The sequence below is a fragment of the Haemaphysalis longicornis genome, unplaced genomic scaffold (genome assembly GCF_048455015.1).
Source record: "Haemaphysalis longicornis isolate Haplotype H1 unplaced genomic scaffold, Haemaphysalis longicornis Haplotype H1 scaffold_4, whole genome shotgun sequence".
Lineage (NCBI taxonomy): Eukaryota > Metazoa > Arthropoda > Arachnida > Ixodida > Ixodidae > Haemaphysalis > Haemaphysalis longicornis.
Window position 1 is genome coordinate 183,838,725 of NW_027526361.1, and position 21,507 is coordinate 183,860,231.

At 47.4% G+C, this 21,507-nt stretch overlaps 1 protein-coding gene across 4 annotated transcripts; it reads left to right on the forward strand.

The window, feature by feature from the left end:
* The first annotated feature begins 17 nt into the window (after nucleotides 1-17).
* LOC144179559 (testicular acid phosphatase homolog) lies at nucleotides 18-16,248 on the forward strand. Of its 4 annotated transcripts, XM_077707961.1 has the most exons (5): nucleotides 18-162; nucleotides 1,046-1,150; nucleotides 2,228-2,408; nucleotides 7,821-8,156; nucleotides 14,766-16,248. In XM_077707961.1, exons 4-5 carry the CDS (start codon nucleotides 7,842-7,844, stop codon nucleotides 15,684-15,686), a joined length of 1,236 nt encoding a protein of 411 aa, XP_077564087.1. In that variant the 5' UTR covers nucleotides 18-162; nucleotides 1,046-1,150; nucleotides 2,228-2,408; nucleotides 7,821-7,841; the 3' UTR covers nucleotides 15,687-16,248. The 4 variants fall into 4 exon arrangements, with proteins under 4 accessions (XP_077564087.1, XP_077564088.1, XP_077564084.1 ...); XM_077707962.1 differs by lacking the exon at nucleotides 2,228-2,408 and having other exon boundaries at nucleotides 7,799-8,156; XM_077707958.1 differs by lacking the exon at nucleotides 2,228-2,408.
* The last annotated feature ends 5,259 nt before the right edge of the window (nucleotides 16,249-21,507 follow it).

Below are 21,507 nucleotides of genomic sequence, written 5' to 3' on the forward strand. Positions count from 1 at the left end.
TCAAAGCACAGCCGAAATCGTATGAAGGGAAAAGCAGGAAGAAGCGCTGCCGTATCGTTACTTCAACAACACTGCTGGCGTGTCGTTTTCCGTTGGTTGTAAAAGTTGTGTGCGAGGTTCGACCTGTGATGCGTTCAAACCATTAACTGCATGCGTGGGATGGTAGGCGCAGTTTAAAAGTTCATTCTTGCAATGCTTGTGCGAATGAATGGCCGTAGTCTATGGTTCTTCAAACCACTGTCCGTGCGGATCCTTGTCTGTATGTACCGGCCGCACCGCTGCTGCTCACTAAAGCCAAGGCCGACGTAGCCATCAAAACGTCAACGTACGACCATCTGCAATAAATAATAGCGATTAACAATTTACGACTCTGGCTAGCCAGTGAGCGAAGCGGTTTGCCCGGTTGGGTAAAAATCACGGCAGACTGCTCTCGCTGCGTATTGTGAAGCGGGCGTGGTGTAGCGACTTGTACTTCCGGCCGGACGAAGTCACAGCTAGTTAGTCCGATCACGTGTAATTATTAATAATGATTTATATTTAACAGTGACTCCGGCTGGTCAATGAGTGGACGCATCGAGAAGGACCCCCCTCACCGCGAGTTACGTTTCCGTCTAGATGGAACTAGACACTTTCCTTCGGGTTCCGCCTGGACGGAACTTTAGCATTCCTTATCGTTCCGTGTGGACGGAACGCTAGACGTAGCCTTTATTCTGACGTGTAAGCAGTTCAAGGCTAAATTTTCGAGGACTAATTTATTTCTGGACAAGTGGAAGCTAAAACACAAAGCCGGTAGAATGAGGGTTGTACAAGCGCCATTTAAGAAGCCTCTATAAACCACAGCTCCTTAGCGATGCTAGGAAAAAATTGCTATCAAGGCTCGCTCTCTTATAACGAAAGAAGCATGACCATGAAGCAATGTTCGCAGTGCAACAAGTGATATGTGGACATGTTTGTTATCAGTATGCTTGGCTGCAAATCTGTTAAGCCATTTTAGAAGCACAGCTCCTCGGCACTTGTTTCACACCTCGTCTTTTTTTTGGTGCAGGCGCAGAAGCACACCACTGTACATGCATCATCTGCCGTGAGACTCCGGGATTCACGGGACGTATCCATGCGTGGGAAAATATCGTGGGGACAAGTATGAAACCAGGTGAGATGTCGCACACTTGTTCGTAGAAGTACACATGTGCATGGCGAATTTCTCCGGGAGGACTGTTGCACGTATCGTTGTTTTATACCTAATCGATAAGAGAAGCAAAAAACTCGACGTACCGTGAGTCACTGCCTGTAATAGGTGATCGGTAAAAAGCGCAAAGGCTCATGGGTGCATTGTCTGCTCCCTCGGAGTTCCGCCACTTCCGGTTCGAAGCTCTCCTGGCCTCCCGTAGGCCGGCGGCTTTCACGCGAGCTTGTGCTGTTTATTTATCTTTTTCCAGCGAAAAAAAAAAAAGCGCTCATGCATCGCACATTCAATGAGTAACAACTATGAATCCTACTGAAAGGTAAGCACTTTGTGACGAATAAACAACACGCACACGCGCGCGTAAAAGCCGTCGGCGTACGGGAGGCCAGGCGAGATCTCGAACCGGAAGTGGCAAGAGCAGACGACGCACCCATGAGCATTTGTGCTTTTTACCGGTCACTTATTAAGAAGGGTGACTAAGAAGTACCGGTGTAACTACTGCAAAATATCGTAGATGTTCATCTATGCATGTCAAATTGGAACGTACAGTAACCGTTGTGATGTAGTAAGTAGCGAAATATATATATATATATATGTTGTATTCAAAACCAGCAAAAAACAAAGACAAGCTGAACTACATGCGCAAGATGTGGGCTGTCACAGCACTAAGCCAAGCCACGCACCACCCACCCAGCTTTGTCCTCTTTGTTTTCTTCTTGTCGTGAGAATATAAGGAAACATAAGGGCTGTGTTTGATGGAGTTTATTTTTTTTTTTTTGTATTTTGTATCAATGTATTTATTTGATGTGGCTCGTGCATACATTGAGGAGGGCAATTACCAGTGACAAGAAAATGCCTCTTGGCAGTAGCTGAAGTGATCATTTATGTTTTTTTGTTGTTGTGAGCTCGGAATAATGGGTAACTGCGAGTGAATTTTTTTTCCCGCATTCTTATGCCAGCAGTTATGTCCGTGCCAAAGGTCTATTTTTGAGGGAAGTTGGGATGGGGGCCAAAGCTTTCTGCTGCCTTTCATTTTTCTCACAGCTTGTGAAGCAGTGGTGCGGACGTCGATGAAACCATAGGCGCCGTGCAGTGAACAGAGGGCGACACTGAGCCGCGACACCCAGCGCCGCCATCGGGGAGAAAGAAAAATACTGAGTCGGCCACCGCTCGCCAGCGTGCTCGTGTTTCGGTTGTGCTCCTGACTGGCGGCACCGGATGAAATGTAGAATACGCAATTTTTAACTTTTATATTAACTAAAACATACGGCAGTAATTCTATCGCACCGGGCTAGGAATAGACTGAAGGACTGAACTGTTGACTACGCGTACGGAGGAAGGGGTCAAGCGATATTGACTTCCCAGCATAGCCAGAACCAGGTGGAGCATTTCGTGCGCACGTTTTCACGTTTCCACATTGTTTTTTTCCAGTGAATTTGTGTTTCAGCTAGAAAGCACAAATTTATTAGCTGTTCACAGCATTGGAGAGAAGCCGTTTTGTTTGTATTCTTGAAATCGGACCACCGTGGTTTTGCGAGTACGGTGCTGCGTCTCACAGGATCGATTGTTTGGGTGTAGTGCGGTCTGTACGCTGCGCTACGTGCTAGAGCATTGACTTCAAAGCAAGTATAATTACCTTAAATACGCGGGCTCCAATGTGTATCAGGCGGGTGCGAAGCATCGAGAACTGCGAACGAACTGGCGGTGATTTTCGATTGATTAATTGTGCGGTTCAACCCACCGACGCCAGACAGGCTATGAGGCGCGTCGTAGTGGAGGGATCGGGATTAATTTTGACTACCTGGGGATCTTTCACGTTTCCGGAACCTCGAACACACGGGCGTTTTCGCTTTTCGCCTTTATCGGAAAAGCGGCCGCTGTGGCAGGGAAACGAACCTGACGACGATTTTCAAATTTCATGGCTTGAATTATCGCCAAACATTCCCAGAATGCGTCCTGCTCCTCGCCCCTGACAGTTCGTTTCCGCTGGTGCCAGTTCGTCCCACCCCGATATCACGGAGCGAGCACGTTTTCTTGCTCCGCGTACGAGGTCAAGCAGTATCGCCTCATGCGCGAAAGGAAGACTCAACCTCTGTGCCTTCCGTCTGCTTTTCCGTGAATACATTCACAATGTACACGGGTTTCGCTGCAAGCCCGCCAGGAAATGCCCGTGAACGATTTAAGACTACCTCTTCCTTTTTACGGGGTACGCAGGGCCTCCAAATATTAGAATAATCATAAACTCCGTTTATTTTTTATTGTTCTCTGATGTTGCTGTTGTGAGCCCCGTTAAAACGACTTTGTTTTATTGAACAGCATTTATTTGCAGTGCAAAAATCCCACATGCATTGCTTTTATATCTTGTACTGACGTAGGTATTTCGACTTTTTGACAGCTTATCTTCAAACAAATGGCGCTACTTTGTTTAAAAACAATCATATTTTTTCCAAAAAAGGGGTGAGATGTTGCAGCCATCAATTAGTTCTCTTACAATTAAAATACGGCTGAGTGTTACGTGCCGCATGAATTTTCATTATAAACGCCGCGGAAGACGCATGCACGATGCAGAGAAACCAACCTATTTATTGTAATTTGTAAGCTTACGACCACAGCCGGATCTTCATGCTTTCAAACTGCACACTCCCTGTTGCTGCTTCCATTTGCATCTCTCTGAGCATGGCTTTACCTCACAGCGAATGCCTTAGTGCTTCCACGAAAGCCATTGTTGTAGAAACGTTTGTCCCGCCCTTGTTTTTTTTTTTTCTGCTGCAAAGCTACGGCAATGGCACCATCTCCGAAAGTGAGCCAAACTATTTCCAGCCTCAAAAATGCCCCGCTCTTTCTTGTTTAAGGTGATAACCCTTAAGTGCCCCATTTTGCGAATTGTGTCATTTTCAAAGTCGCCATTGTCCGGTCAAGAAAATGGCCGCCGCCGTGAAAAGCGGATAAAAAACACATTTGAGTTCATTTGGGAATTGAACCGATCATCCCCAGTAGAAGCCCATTGCGCTGTCTCTGCATGTTAGAAGAAAGGAAAACACGTGCATGCCGCGCGACAAGCTAACGTGATGACACGCAAGTAGAGCCAGCCACGGAGAACTCTGATTGTCGTGGGGGGGGGATGTGGTGTAAGGTGTTGTCAGTCAAAGTAATTCACACGAAAAGGCAAAGAAACGGAAGCTGAGAAGGAAGTGCCAACACAGTGTAGCAGGGAAGGAGTCATGGATGAGTATCGTCAGAAGAGGCCCTACTGCATTTGCCTTCAAAGGGCGTCAGCAGGCTTAAGTACCCTGAAGAATTTTTCCTCCTAATTGTAACCAAGCTGCACGCAAATTTAGTAATACCCACTAGTTATAGTAGCCCATTGAGCTTCCCCTAATTAAATTTGCATGATAAGCCTCAGCCTTGCTTTCAAGTATGAGTTTTCAAACAGTGTATGCATGTTTTCCTTTGATTTTGCCTAGTGGGTTGGGCCTTTTCTTTTTTGCCATTATCTTCAGTCAAGTATGGGGCAGCATTTGACTGCTGCCTTGTATAGTGGCTTTGCAGCTTTATTGCAGCTCTTTGATGAAGCAGGCATCCAGGGCCACACTGTCTGTATTTCCAGAAAAATAAAATTGAATTTGAAGGAGGAGGAGTAATTTTCGATCGGTGTTGCTCTGGCCAATCGCTGGCGCTTGCACTGGGCTCTCTTTCTCGCAGGCTTGACTCGGTAAGCTGAACGTTTGGGCTGCAATGCACTACACTCCTAGCTGCATCAGTATTGGAGCATGTGCTTACCACACTTCCTACGCGTAAGAAAAAGCCATGGCTGCCATCTTGGGCTTTGCAGGACGTAATCATGGGCACTTAAAGGGACCCTGCAACACTGTTTGAGCAGTGCAAGTAAACCTGCGCAACGTTTAGCTTACACTGCCAGGAATACCCGAGCCAAATATTACACGTGCACGTGAAGCGATTAGCGTGCAAATCGGTGCGTAAGACGTGGAAAAACCAACCGCGCTTTCTTCAGTTCTCCTCATTATGCACCCCTGGCATGGTCTAAACGACGTCATTGAGGCTGTCCGATTTTCTGTCATTGGTCAACTTCGCGGCTAATTTCTCGCATTTCCTGTGACGATCCGCCGTTGCCGGCGCAGTGTACGAACCTCTTCTATGCCGGACCCAGTACGCACAGTTTTGCCTTTTTGTGTGTGTGTGTGTTTTAAGTGTGCGCCATGTTTGAGTGATGAGCTGAATACTCCCCCTTCAACCAGACCACTCGACAGCAAACGTTTATTGCTTCAAAAACGCCCCACCAGCCCGAGCGCGCGCTTGCGAGCAGGCAGCTATGCCTGCTTTTTTGTGGCACCAGACCGGAAATAGTACGGTTGCCACCTTTCCCCGAAAAAAAAAACCGGCCCTTCGGAGGGGGGAGGGGCGTGGTATATAGAATGTTTAATTTGTGTTGAGAAAAAGACGCCATGTTTTTGACATTTGTAGCGTTTTCTTGGGGAGAAATCAACATATCGTTAGTACTGAAAGTGATTGAGAGCTTGGTTATTGCTCTGTATGTGCTTCACTGCAAAGTAATCGCAATTGCTGACCGCGGTGGCATCATTTCGTAGTTTTGTTCCTCCCTTAGGTCCCCCTCCATCTCAGGCAGCGCGCTCGCCCGCGTATTTTCTCTGCTCGAGTGTCTTTGCGCATCTTGTCGACACATGTCTGTCGTCTTAGTTGTTGAATTGATGCTTATAAAACGCCAAAACAGACATAATCACGGCACGAGAGCCAGAAAACCGGCCAATGACGGTCGGTTTAAAGTATGGACCGGCAACCGGCCCGCTGATTAAAAAACCGGGTAGGTGGCAACCCTAGAAAATAGACCCCTTCACGTTGCGAAGAAAAGGAGGAAACTTCCCGGCCTGTGATACGTATATCGAAGGCTGCGGAAGAGAACGCTGCGAGCCGCTCCCCTCTCCGGGAGAGAGCACGGTCGAGTTGAGAGGGAAGGATTATGCGTTAATCCTCATCACGCGTAGTTTCGGTGATAGCGAACGGATTTTCATAATTATTGCGGGAGGAGATTTCAGGGACAATAGACTTTACATCAAAATACATTCCTAGTAGTCAATGGTAAGTGCTGCAGGGCCGCTTTAAATGGACACTGAATGCAAAATACAAGTTTGTCATCTTCGAAACATTTAGTGTTTTGTTGTACCCGCAGCACATGTCCGGCAGCAAACGATGTTCTCTCACTGAAAAATTAAACAATGTAAGCCATAATTTCAATTCTCCTACTTCATCATATGTTTCGTGACATCAGTAGTGACATGCTGTGGGCAGGTACCTAAAGCAACAGTTGGCATGTTGTCTGAGGCTGCCGCTTCCGGAAATAATCTGTCTTTTGTTACTTTGGTCACTGTCTGCCTTCCTAGATGGCGCAGCCATACCACTCAGGACTGCACACCGTACTTGGTTTGCTAGCAAGTTTGGCGGTGCAGGCAAAACTAGAAAGAAAATGCCGAGCACTCGTGAGTGCGTGCCCCGCGGCGACCGCCAAGTGTGGCTTTATCAAAAACAAAAGAACTGGCAAAAGCCCTGAGGAGCGGTCATGATGGCATGCCTTGTTGCCGGCTCGGGCAGTGCTTTTAGCAAAAGAAAAGAAAAAAAACACCTGTAGCGTTGTCGTCAAGCGCTACTGCGCATGTAAACGAAAATCTCCAGCGCTAATGCCCGAGATGAAATCACATCCTGCTTGGGAGAGGTCACAGCGGGCGCCACATTCTCTGGAAGCCATTATGGATAATTGGAGACAGGGCCACGGGTGTGGCAATCCTTCCTGAGACGACTTGCAGATTCCGCCACCGCTGCCTCGAGTCAGTGATGGAGAGCTGGTGGAAGTCTACAATGCTGAGGATGACTTTGCATCCAGCACTCGCCGCAAAGAGGACGACGACCTCTTGGATCCGTATAATCACAATTATTAGCACGCAGGAGCAGTTCCAGGTTTTTTCTGGTAGAGGTGTCAGCTTCTGTCGGTGATGATGATGAGGAAGAGGAGGAGGAGTAGCCTTGTTTATTCACCTACATTTTGGAAAAGCAAAAATTAAAAAAAAAATAGAAAAGAATCATCAACTAGACCTTTTGTACGACCTGAGGGGTCATCTTCCTGGGGGTATAAATAAAAAAGAATGAAGGGAGGGGTCAGGACATCCGGACCCCCCCTCTGGATCCGCCAATGTTAGCACTGCAACTATGCAAACAATGATACCGAAACTTAACTATGTGAGCGGCAATGGTTACGTACAACAGCTTTGCCATGCAAGTCTTGCACATGAGTGCAAGCTTCCACAAATTTTTTTATTGAAGTTTGCATTGAAAGTGTTGCGAGTGTTGTTTTGACAAGGCAGTCTTTCGAATGAACCAAACTTTCATTGTGTCTTCATGGCCGTTTTAAAAACACTGCAGACCTCAGTCATTCAGTGGGGTTGCGGTACCCACGTCTTGCTCATGTTCTTGATTCAGTGTGCACAATCTTTTTGCGTGCGTCACGTTCCCCGAGGGAAGTTTTTCTCGTTTCAATGTCGGCGTCGCTTAGCGCCACCTCTAGAAACGATCAGTCTCCAACTGCAGGCCTTGCTCACTCTGTTTTAAGTGAAGAATCGGTGGAACTCGTATGCCACGTCGAAACATGGTGCCCTGGCTCGCCCTGCTGCTTCTGGGAAGTGTGCTGCCTGTGCTGGCTGGTGCGGAAGAGACAGCGGCATGCGGTCCGGTCACCGGTGATGAACGGCAGCTGGTGCACGTGGCGGTGCTGTTCCGACATGGCGACCGCGCGGCCCTGTCGTCGTTCCCAGGAGACCCGAACCGAGACTACCACTGGCCCCTGGGCCGCGGACGGCTGACCAAGCGTGGCCGCCAGACCATGTGGGCCTTGGGCACTTGGCTGCGGGCCCGCTACGGCCACTTCCTCAGCTACGATGTGCGGGAGGTGGGTGGTGCGTCTTGGGTGGCCGGGGTGCACGTAGGGGCGCGTCAATTATTCGGAATTTTGTAATGTCAAAGCAAATAGCGCGATGCTCGAGTCAGCTTCGAATCAAGTAGCGCTAGTCGAAAAGTTTGAATAATTTTCGACATAAGTTTTCTGTGTCGAGTGTGCGCTGTCGGCAACCTTGCGATTCGTGTGTTGGGTCTCGATCGTGATGTCATACGATTTCCCAGTGTATCCCTCCGTGATGTTCTCTGATCTTCCGTGATGACGTGATGTCTCTGTTTTATTGCAACATGTCTCCAGACCAGACGGGCTCTCGTCAAACTCTCAACTTCAGGATAGAAAAATGTCTCGATGGTCACACCCTCCTGATACGCCTGACACTGCTTCTTAGTTTCTGCGTTGCTTGCTTCAGTGTCCCTTACACAAAGCAACAATGTTCGCAAATAAATTTTCAAACTATTACAATTAAGGGACCATGGAAGTGGAAGTGCTGACAGGGAAGCAGGTGGCCAGTGTGTAGCCAGCGAATAAGGGCATAGCAAACACAGCAGAGAAGTCAAACAAAAAGCAAATGTGTTTCAGCATTGGCATTTAAGGGGGGACACTGGCCTTGAGGATATTTTTATTTTTTAACCTATGTGCTTGATATTTAACCATCAAGCGTATTTTAACATCCTGAGCACAAATATGCAGGCAGTTTTCGTCCATGTGGTGTAAAATTAAAGTTGTGGAAAATGTCATGCCGTTTCATTTCGGACAATTTTTTCATTATCTACCTATGAAATAGTCAAATACTTTTTATCCCTCTGTTCTCTGAAAGGGCCAGGGAGGGCAACTATCCCACAGAAGTAATTGTAGCATTGTTTCTGGAAACACTGTAAACTTATTAACAGTGGAGCTGTTGCTGGCTGTAATGTGTGTGGCATCATCAGGAAACCCTTGGTCATAGTTACTTATACCGTTTACCACACACGTGAGCGCACATTTTACGAGGAGCGCCCAGTTCCGTCCTGCCTTACGCGAGGTGCTCACAAAAAATTGGCCGCGTATCTGCTCCTTTCGTTGCAAATGTCGACAAAAGACGATAGTCTTTATCGACTTTTGCCAAGTAAATGCCTGCCTTCACTTTCCCGCTCACCTCTCATGTTGTTCCTCTTGCGTCGCGCTCCTCCCAAGATAAAGACGCCAAAGGTTTGCTTAAATCATTTAAATTTCCTGCGTTCCACTGCTCCAGGCCGGTTGTCTCGATGCCAACGCTGCCATACAGCAAAGATGCGGGTTAATCGAGGCGCCCTACTTCAGCGTTTATAGAATTGCGTTTCCCTACTCCACATGCGTTGCAAGCAGAGCGTGGAAACTATCTAGTGGAACCTTTCGTAACTGTTGCCGGTTGATTTGTTTAAATGGCGCCAGAAGCTATAGTGGCGCGGGCAACAGCAGGTGACGGCGGAGTGAATTTTTTTTCTGCAGTTTTTAATTTTAAGTATTTAATTTCGCAAAAATCAAGCACGTATGACTTTTTATAAAAGAACACTGCAAATGTCATTTCTTTATTAATTTATTGCCTTATATTTGCGTAATGTCATGTTGTTCTTCAACAATGTTGACAAGCATGAACATTACACCGGACCTAGACGGGTAGATTTAGCTGTGACTTTATAAGACTATTGCGCAGGCATTGTTTTACTTTGGCCGGGTGGCTGAATCGAGTCACAGACAGACAGACAGACATACAGACAGACCAAAATTTCTGGGTTTAAGTAGCCCAAGAAAGAATATAGTCTTTAAAAAATACCGAGCAAACAGTTCACGTGCATCCACACCTCAAAGGGGGAGCACAAGACAGCTCGCGCTACAGACACCCAGTTCACGAAGCCTGTTGCATGTTCTAGCACGCACTGATGCATTCCACATTGGGAGAATTGCGAAAGCCTGCAGACAAAACGATCCACGCCCGCCAGTCATGCACGAGGAAGAAGACGACATGGATGGATATGACGATGACTGCTACCACCACAGTGAAACGCGACGATGGAACGTGTACATAACAATTTCAAACCTACTGCAATGCGGGGGGGGGTCTTGCAGTGCTTACAGAGAAAGAAATCCTCCAGCTTCACTGGGGTTCAAGCCTTGCGCGACTTCGTGCAAGCTTCGCCAACTTTTTTAAATGTCAGGTCGTAAATTGGGAATTTTTCCGTAAAATGGACGGCATAAAAATCTTGTGCTAGTGAAAAGGGATTCTATATTTCTGTGGTTTCGTTGCACTGCTCAGTTGAAGCTTTCGAATGGAGCAAGAGTGATGCAAATCTAATCAGTACATCCCGAGATATTGTACCCGATGGTTTACCTTGTCGGAAAAAAAAATGCTTCTGAGAAAACAAGGCATGATGTTTGGAAACATAGGCAGAAATGTTCATTTAGGCAACTTCAAAGGGGGACAGCTTCGTAAACACTTATGTTACAGCTACCTATAATATTTTGCGTATACATTTTTTGGGACTTGTAGACCACAAATGAAATTGATAGGAAAAACTGTTTTTTTGGCAAATTTTTGGTCCACAAGACCGGTGTCCCCCCCTTAAACCAATCGCACACTAGTCATAGCGTTGCACCATGCTAGCTTCGCTTAGTTTTGTTTCGACTCTGACTACAGTAGAACCCCACTCATACGTTTCTCACATGACAATGGAAAAAATATCTAGTGGCCGTGAAATATAAAAACCTGAACACTGCAAAAGTACCACACAGACATAAAAATTATAAAAAATACATAAACCATGGTTAAAACACAAAATAAATTTACTTGGCATTTTCAAGACTTAAAAACATCTCTGATTCACACTTGGCGCCCTCATCACCAACTGGCTCACGTACCATTGTAGAACAGCCAGTTCAATTGGTTTCTGCAATTGACTTCGGAGTTGACAGTGGCAGTCCAAACTCTTTTGAGATACGCATTTCTTCTCGTGTTGATTCCTTGCTGACTACCCGTAGAACGTAAAGCTTTTTAAGAGGGCTTTCCATTAACTTGATGCCACCAATGACCGTGGCAAAGGCAAACGAGGTCTGAAACGTACGAAGCTCCCTAGCAGAAAGCACATGCAACAGTGTGTACGGGCGCAGTCACAAGCGCGTGTTCCCATACGAATAGGGTAGCGACAACTGTGACGGTGACAGTGATAATGATGCTTACAGGCGTTGTGTTGGGGGTGCACCAACAGCGCTAGTTGGGGACTACACAGTCCAGTGCTTCTTAATTTTTTTCAGGTACTTTTAGCACATTCGGTATATTTTCGCATTATGTCTGCCTTATAATCGCAACATATAAAGCAGGACTGTTGCGGTATGACGACACATAAAGTGGTATTGTAATACATGGTTTTCTATGTACATTCTAGTGGGACCGCGCTACGAGAACATTATAGCCAGGAAAATATAATTGTGAAGAGCGTATAAGTGGTGTTCTGCAGTATCATAAAACTAACTGTGAGCGTCCTTTTGTGCATACTTCTAAGAGTGCGGCTAAGCTAGAAGCCACACTCGGTGTTAGCGCTAGCTAGTTCCAGCAATTTTATTTTATGTGACTCTCACTTGTTGGGGCAGCCAAGCGTGCCTCTTTGGCTGCTGCTTCTACTGGTGCGACTTGTGCTTTAGAAAGCACAAGGGCACAAACTGGGATGTAAGAAGAGAAGCAGAAGATCGGGGCAGGCTGTGCTTTCACAAGCAGAAGGACCGACATTTATTTATTTATTTATTTTATTTTACTTATTTGGGCACGTTGGTATCGGCAGAGTCCTTCAATGCTTCTGTGGTCATGAAACTCCCGGCCAAGTTCTGTACGGGGACAAAGGCTACCGCGAGGGGTGCAACCGCAGATCGGAGGGCATCGGGCGGCCGCCGCTGCTCTGTAGCCAGACCGGCAGGCAGGAACGCAGTAGCAGCATGCCTGTTCGCACCAAATTTTTTCGCCACTCACAAAATGATAAGTCCATTTTAGCGGCCCACGACACGTAAAGCGAGAGCGCACTGCTGATAAGGCAGCGAGCGTCTGTTTTATGTTACTCCGTGGTCCGTTCCCTGCCAAACGCACTCTTACCACGCCCTTGGCTGCCCTCCGATCAACACCAGCGCCGCAACGCGGCCTCCCTGGGCAGCATACGAAGCTCTTCCATAGCGTGACGGTGAAGTTTCATGACCACAAAGGCATTGAAGGACTCTGGTATCGGTTAAGCATCTTGAACGGCAGTATAGCAGACACAGAAACGAGGGCAACAAGACCGCAGGACAAAGCTGTACTGACAACTAATTTCATTGAAACCACAACACAGACGTTAGTGCTGCAGCCCAACGCCGCCTGTATTAACATTGCCTGACGCGTCGCACGCTTTTCAATGGGAAGGGTAGGGACGCTTAGTTCAGGCACTGATCCGCTATGTGGCGCCTGCCGGCGGACATCTCGCCTTACGTCACTGCCCGCGAGTCGCGAACGCTGCACCCACTTCTACGACGTGTGTCTGTCAGCTTGCCTGTTGGGCTTCAAGGGCCATTCTGCTTACATCTTAGCCACGACGGGGCGCTAGTTCTGTGGCGCACTGGGGATCTCGTTCAATGTGTCGCTCGCTTCATACTTGCTGCATTTTTCCAAAGATAAAGACGGAGGCGGACTGAAATAGTGTAAGAACATACTGATTGTCGGGTAGACATATAGCTAACAGAAAAACGATATTTTCGGATGGGGCAGCCATTATTTTACTGATATTTTTCTTTCTGGAGTATTTAGAGAAGAAAAAATTGCATGCACGTTTTTTTGTTCAGGCACTCACTTCTACGATTACTTTCCAATAATATCACGTGCCTGTAAACTTCAGAAAATTATAGGAAACAAAAGGATAATCAGCTGGGATCCCACCACGCTGTCCGGGCGCTTCTACAGTACAGAGTTCAATTTTAGGAGTGCGCACCGATGCGGAGTGCGAACAGCGGGGCCAAAACAATACCTAAATGCGGAGGGGATAGAGGTGGGATGCCCCACTCAGAAAATTTCAGGGCCTGTGATCCGAGTAGATAAGCGCGCAAAGCCAGCATCAGCCTGCGGCAGCGCAAGAGATTTTGCTTCGTGACAAAGGAAGTTTTATCAGTGACAGACCAAGACAGACAGGCATGGTGAAAAACAAGAAGGCGTAGGAGTGCTGCCTCGCGAACGCTAAACAAACTTTCCACTATTTTGCATAGTTTCGGAGAAGTGGCGCTGGCTGGCGGACACAAAAGCAGGCTGGAAGGCTACGGAGCGGGGAAGGGTAAGAGAGAGCAACAGGAGAGTGGCTGTGTGGCCATTTTTCGCTCACGCGTTAGGCAATGTTTATACAGGCGGCGTTGTGCAGCCAAACCTAGTTGTGAGTGCAGTGTCTTTCTTCTTTCCCTCGGGTCCGAGTCTCCCACACTGCTGTTCAAGATGCTCTCACAAGTAATCTCCCTTCGCTGCCAGCCCATCTGTGCGCCCACTGTAATCCTGTAAAGTGCGACGCTACCTTGGTCAGTTCACTTTATTTTCTCCCAAAAGTAACTGAATGGCTCTCGAGCTAAAAGCTGCTGGAGCAGCCTCACGTAGGCAGGAAAAGCCGCTACTTGACAGAGTAGATAAGACGTGTGTAACGGAGGTAGAATAGCACCATTTAAACTTTACAATAGCACATAGTCTGTTTACAGAAGCACTTACAAAAAACACTGGAGCAGCAGTTCCATAGCTAAACTGGGTTCCATTGGAATCCAGCCCTTGTCACATGGTTTTCCCACTCTTCGCCCTTATTGCTTTCTGCTGCCAATATACTTCGGTGTCCTGGTATTTTAACACGAAAGTGTTTTATTCTCGGATGCACGAAGATTTTGCTGACGTCAAATCCGTCACGTAAGTGACGCCAGTACAACGAAGCAAGCGGCCTGTAAAGGCTGCACCCTTGCACACAGGGTCTTCTTGCAGGGAAGCAACCTTTAGTTCTAAAGAGTACGTTATATTTAGGGTTGTTCGTTTTCGGGCTTTGTATTTTAACACGAAAGTGGTTTAGGCCGCAATACCCCAAGATTTCACTGACGCCATGTCCGTCACGGAAATGGCGCCAGTACACCTTTGCCAAAGCAACCACCAGCAGGACGTTGCTTGCCAAGCACGCCCAAAGACAGCCGCCGACCCAAAAATCATGCTCAGCTGCAGATTTCGCTGCACATTTCACTTTCGTGTTTCACTGATACCTATATAGTTGAATCAACCACTGTTTTTTTGTATCTTTTACTTGCCTGCCCAGAGCAGTTATGAGGAGTGCAAAACTGCTCTTACAGTACAAATTTAATGGGATGATAAAATATGAAGCTGTTTTGGACCAGTTTTAAGCATACCAGAATGACAAATAAAGGAGGCCTTTTTTTTATTGCATTAAAGCTGTGGTAACCATAGCTTTAAACATGCTGATTTTGTGGAGCATTGAAGAGTAATTTTTTTAAGCTTGTGACATATTGTTACTTTGGGTTTTTTCCCTGGCGCACACGCGGAGCGCTGTCTTTTGCTGCCCTTGACTTTGCTGTCTTGTTTCCCCCCCCCCCCCGCCGCAGGTGACTGCCCGCAGCAGCCCCATGCCCCGCTGCTTTGACAGCGCCGCTCTGGTTCTCTACGGCCTGTACCCGGCCCACTCCGAAGAGGCCCAGTGGAAGCCCAACCAGGACTGGCAGCCGGTGGACATCACCCGCATGCCAACCGGCGTGGACAAGTACGCCGCGCTCTGCATGCCGCGCTACCGGAAGGCACTCCAGGAGCTCTCCAGCGTCGACGCACCCTGCCCCGACGATGCCTCCCAGCAGACTCCCCCGGCAACGGCGGGAGGCTTGAACACCGTGGCTGACGTCTTTGCCTACGTCGCCAAAAAGGTCGGCCTGGAAGAGCAAGCCAGCTTCTCTCGTACTATTGAGGTGTCGCGCATTTTGGATGCCATCTCCGTGGCAATTGAGTACAACTTGCCGGTGCCAGACTGGGCGTCGCCGCACCTCCCGCAGCTTCTCTGGGCGCACGAACAGCTGCTGCTGCAGATCGGGCGCTCCCAGATGGACAACATGGCCGGCGCTTTGTTGAAAGACGTTGTGGCGGGGGTTAACGCCGAGGAGAGTGCCGGCCCGTCTCTGTTTCAAGGCAAAGACGACAGGAGAGTGGGCACCAAGGTGGCGCTGTTTTCGTACCATGACGTCACGGTTGCCGGTGCCCTCTTTGGCCTGAATGCCACAGTTTCAAAGAAGCCGCCGTATGGGGCCGCGGTGATCCTCGAGATCTTCACGCTGCGCTCTACGGCATCGGCAATGACAGCTCCGGGGCGGTTGTATGTCAGTGTGTTCTACAAGGTGGGCGACAACCTGTCGAGTGTTGCAGTCGAGGGCTGCGATGCGCCCTGTCCCCTGGAGCAGTTTGACGAGTTCCTACGTGACAGGTTTAAGCCGGTGCCAAGGGAAGAGTGTGAGTGGGGGGAAAATCAGCCCCTCTTGTAGGTTTTGAGTACGTGGCTTTTGCATTATCTGCATTTGTAATTGTGTCTGAACTTTGTCACGCTATGATGGTGTTGAGCCCTGTAGTACCTACCGGGCAATTGCATTTTTTGCAAGCAGTACTGTATAGTACCAGTATTTTTATTTTATCTTTGAATTCGTGGCACGGTGGAAACGTTTCGCGCACTTTAGGGACAATTTGTTGGCACTTTTCTTTGCCACTTTTAATTGCAAAGCCAATGTGAAACACGTGCTGCAGAGTTGAGCAATAAGGATACGGTAGTTCCGTGTAGTGCTTCCGCTTTTCCATTATGAATGTTTTTCCTCCATGGCTGACTTATGGCCTTGTTTCCAGCCAGAGTAGTAGTAGTAGTACCGTACTTTTGCGCGTATAATCCGCACCAAAAATGCGAAAATTTCCCCGGCAATACAGGGGTGCGGATAAGACGCGGTGTTTTTTCTTTAGCACAGCTTCACGGCAATGCACGTTGTGCCGTGAAGCTCCTCCACAGTAACACTGACTAAGCCTTCCATGGCAGTGATTGGGCAAAACCAGGGTGTCGAACCGGAACCGGAACCGAACCGAAAACCGGAACTGAACCCGAATTTTTTCCCGGAACCGGAACTGAACCGGAACCGTATTTTTTTCGCCATTTTGGAACTGAACCCGAACCGGAACAAATCGAAGGAACCGTTCCGAACCGGTTCCGGGGCCTCGAAAATGTGATTTCCAGTTTTCCATTTCGGTACCCCACCTTGCGTCTGAAGATATTTTGCCACTCGCCAGACAGAACCATGAAATATTTTGCGTAGTCTGCAGTTCCCAAGGCCCATCATGTTCTCTTCTAATTATTGCCCTCAATTTAATGTACAGTTGTTCGTATTTACTATCAGTTTGCGTTAGGTACTGCCCATCTCTCCCAATTATCTTTTACATTTAGCATAACTTAAGTTATAACCCATATTACGAGGCAATATGTTATGGAATATTCTTCATGGTTTCTATCTACATGGTGTTTACAATCGTGTAAAGTTTTCAATGTGTTGTTGATTCGCATGCATCCCTGTCCGCTTGTGAAGGCCTTCATGGAGCAGTTATATACAAACAGCACTGAGACACAAACACTCGCAGTTCTCAAAATTAACGTCACTTTTTCTTGTATACAGTGCCATTGTGTCCTTTGGTTACTGCTATAGGAGAACAAGAGATATAAAAAATGGGCAATCCTAATTTCCACTTTTAAAGTATATTTGATAGAATTGTCATGTTATCTTGAATCTGCTCAACCATAAACTTAAGAGGCTCACGGATTGAAGTCGATTTGTGCGGGTTAGCGGGTAGACTGGGGTGATTTAGTTAGGTGAGTGAATGATCTAATGTGAATTAGTGGGACTAGTGTGTTGATTAATTTGGATTAAAGGAATTAGCGGGTCAGTTAAGGCGGATTCGATGGTCAGACCAAACATGATATCTTTTGGGGTCATTGGCATTTGGAAATTTTGCAGCGTTCTCCTTCTCGACCAATCAGAAAATTTTTCACGCACAAAGTATCCGCAAAGTTATGTGACGACCGCCTGAATGCGATAAAAGGTCTTTCTTTATGCCCGTATTGCGCTATTATGTTGTTGCTATAATAAAATTGACATCTCGCACTAAAGTTAATAACTAATTGCCTAATGCATATTTTATATTCATCAAAGGGTTTTCAAAACGTGTGTATATATGAGGGGAAACAGCTGGAAAGAAACTAAACTGCAAGAAAGAAAGGGAGGAACGATCCACTGGTTTGATGCAAGAGACGCCCGATAGCATTCTTCAATACGTTTTCTTGTTTTGTGTTACTGTTCTGCAGCCTCCCACAGGTATAGCATCTCAACCCCCGAACACAGCCCCCTCTAAGCTGAGGAAGCGGCGATAGCACGTGCGCTTAGCCAAAGCGTCGCCAAAACTCTCATAACAGACTCTTAGCAGGTGTGGCCCAACTTTGCCAATGGTCGATTGCATGTTACAACACTTCCGATGATCAATCCTAGACCACCAACGAGACCAGTCGCGATTGTATGGGCACCAGCTCATACTGGCATCCCCGGCAAACAAGATCACCAACCTCGTGGTTCGAGATTTGACTCGCTTAGCCGGCGCTGATGAAGCCCGGCCCGAGTGCATGCATCCTGCAGTCACAGACCAGGCCGTTACTCAGCCCTATGACCTCTTCCATAGAACGTATTCCTCCCCGCACAAATCGCTGCCGATTAACCAGGAAAGATTACTCCGAACCCTGTGGGCATACACCTTACTACACAACACCAGACTTCACCTCTTTGACGGGACACAACTCTCTCCATTTCGTTGCTTCTGTTGAGAGCGTGGGAACCTCATACACATAGTAGGCGGCTGCGACAAGTGTGCCGTAGATCCATCCAACCCTCCACGTTTCCATAGAGAATTGGGAGACAGCCATGGCCAGCTCCGGCCTGGAAGATCAGTTGCTCTTGATGGAAACGGCTGTCGATTCGGCCCCCTCGAATGAGGACGCCTCTCTGAAACTTTGGCTCGATTGAATTAAACTTAACTCTCTCTCTCTCTCTCTCTCTCTCTCTCTCTCTCTCTCTCTCTCTCTCTCTCTCTCTCTCTCTCTCTCTCTCTCTCTCTCTCTCTCTCTCCAGGTGATCATTACTGCTGCTTGTGACTTCACTTGGCTATCATCTTTCCTAGAGCCCAATCACTGTCACTGGTCGCTGAAGGGCCATTAGCAAGTTCGTATCTCCGGTGGTTCCCTATCCAATGCCGTCTTATACACGCCGTCCAATGAGTCTTTATAGCCATTCTTTCTTTCTAACAGCTCTGTTAGCAGATAAAAGATGAGCAGAAGGAAATTTCTCTAGATGCCACCTGCCACGCTTGGCAGGCGGCGCCACATACTCGTCACATTACCATAGAAAACATTTTGCAGGTACAGTTAAAGGAGCTCTTCAACACTTTAGATAAACTCGCCGCGGTAACTCAGTGGCTAAGACGTTGCGCTGCTGAGCGCACAGACGCGGTTTAGATTCCCGGCCGCGGGGGCCGCTTTTCTGATGGAAGCGAAAAGCGAAAACCTCCGTGTGTCCGAAATTGCAGCGCACGTAAAAATCCCCAGGTGGTCAAAATTAATCCGGAGCCCTCCACTATGGGGCGCCGCGTCGTCGGTGTTGCGTCAGCGCATGAAACCCAACAATATAAATAATTAAATAAATAAATAAATAAATAAATAAATAAATAAATAAATAAATAAATAAATAAATCAACACTTTCGATAAACGCTTTCACTCCTCTTCGCATCTGGAAGCATTGCGAAAACTATAGCTATTGCCAGCACAGAGCAACACTGCGTGATTTGCTCGTCGCTGTGGATACACCTTCCGTTTCTGCTTCGCTTTTGTAGCTTTTTTTTGTGGCTATCAAATGCGTTCTATTCTGCAACTTAAGGAAAGCCGGCAAACAGCCGCTACACCGCTGTAATGACGTCATTCAGCGGTCGAAGAACGCGAAGACGGGGAAGGAGAGAAAAATATTTTGAGCAAGTTTCTATGTTATCTGACGAGGAGAGAGCAGGAACTTTTGGCTGGGGCACATTGCGACCCCCATACTCTAATGTGTTGGTTGACTACTTTCTGCAAGCACTCAAGATTTAGAAAAAAGTTGAAAAAAGTGTTGCAGGGTCGCTTTAGTTTGGCGAAGACAAAATATTTGGACAAAGAAACCTTCATTGTGACTTTGTTTTTATGCCGACTTGATAAGGAAGCAAAACACGAGCACAAAAAATTAACAGAAAAAAACGCGCCTGCTTTTTTTCTTCGAACCCGTTTGAACCTTTTTGAACCAGTTCGAACCGGAACGGAATGGTGCTCCGGAACTGAACCCGAACCGAACCCGAAACGCTTGAACCCTAACCCGAACCGAACCCGAAAAAATTCCGGTTCGACACCCTGGGCAAAACATACAAGGACAAGGAAGGAAAAAAAGGACGAGCGCACTCTAACTTAAACTTCGTTTTATTAGTGAATAGTGACTTTCGCACTGCAGTCAGTGTATTCCACTTGCTAAATACACGCTTATTTTGCCTACACAGTATGTGATGTGTTGCTTGAGCTTTGGTGCAGCCTTTCCTGTATCAAATGTGCGGGCAATACGTGAGGATTTCATTTTTCTACCCCGGTGGGCTGAAAGGGGGGGTGCGGATTATATGCAGGGGCGGGTTATATCTGTGAAAATACGATATCTGTTTATTTTATGGTGCAAGGGCAATGATGGCCGAAGAGCGCCAATGCTATGGTTGATCACTTTGACCAGAGTAAAGCTGGCATGCCAACACACCATGCACTACGCCAGTCACTGCTACCTGGGGTTCTATAGGTCTTCACACAGCTGTGAGTAGACTGTGTCATGTTGATGCCGTTAAAGGCGGCAGAAAATGTTTGCACAGCGCCCACTCTATCCAAGGCAAGCCCAAGCGTCACTTGTCGCATTTTGTGAAACCGAGAATGGCTACTTTCATCATTTTAATGTTGCCACTTTCCAAACTCACTGACTGTTTGCAAAAAGCCCGTAGCATTTGTCTCACGTGCCACAGCTTTCTTCTCCAGAGGAAGCATGTGGCCAACTTGGATGGTGACTGTGGGGTTGACCTCAGCCTTAAGTGCCACCCAATGAGGGGATGAAGAGACACCAGCCTGCTTAGGGAACGAGGCTGTACATTTGGCTCTGAAACTGAATGAGGTCAAGGTGAGCTCAAAGATCACTGCTTTCTTTTAAGCTGTGACTGTCTGTTACGGCAATTATAGCTATGCATCACAGGATGGGGCACATGTTTTTAACAATGTCTGCGAGTCTGCTTGGTGGGGTTCCAGGGCTTACCAATTACGTTTAATAGTACCCACGGCAAAGTAATTGGGTGCCTGTTTCACATGCATAAAAGCTCTCAGTTGATGTGCAATTTAATAAAATTCGTTGGGAAATTTTGAAGTTTGGCAAGTTTGTTTAACATCATTTGAAACCAGGCGCGAAAGCAAGCTCAACAAACGAAACGACAAAAACACCTGGATGAAGCATTTGCTCTGTTGCATATGCAGTGCTTTGCTCTTTTCACCCTCTTTTCCTTGCTTGTTTCTGCACGTTGCTTCAAATACAAGTGGTTCACTCTTTTGCGTAGGGGGAGGTGAGGTTGAGGTGAGCAAGCCTAAACAGTAGACCTCACCTTCACTGGGTTGGGGAAACTGGCTTGCGTTGTTGAGGAAAGGAATGTGTGTTACAAATAAAGTCCAAGATAGTGGAAGCGACCCGCCGCGGTGGCTCTGTGGCTAAGGCGTTGCGCTGCTGAGCACGAGGTCGTGGGTTCGATTCCCGGCCGCGGCGGCCGCTTTTCTGATGGAGGCGAAAAGCAAAAACGCCCGTGTGTACGAGATTTCGGCGCACGTTAAAGATCCCCGGGTGGCCAAAATTAATCCGGAGCCCTCCACTACGGCGCGCCTCATCGCCTGCGTTGCGTCGGCGCGTTAAACCACACAATCAATCAATCAAAAGATAGTGGAAGCACTTCCAAACCAGTCTGGAAGGCTTTAGTTTGCAGGTGAGATTATATTCCAGTAAACACGCCTGGGTGGCTTACGTCACAGCCGCTTACTTACACTGACCCGTACATTGAAACCGGAAGTTTCAATCTTGGAGGCAGAGGGAGAAGAGGTCAGCAGCAGAGATTGTGAGACATGTAGAAAAAGTGAGCCAGCTCTTGTGTGGAGGGTTCGGCTCAACATGAGGGCGTTGCTAAGCACACGAGTGATTTCC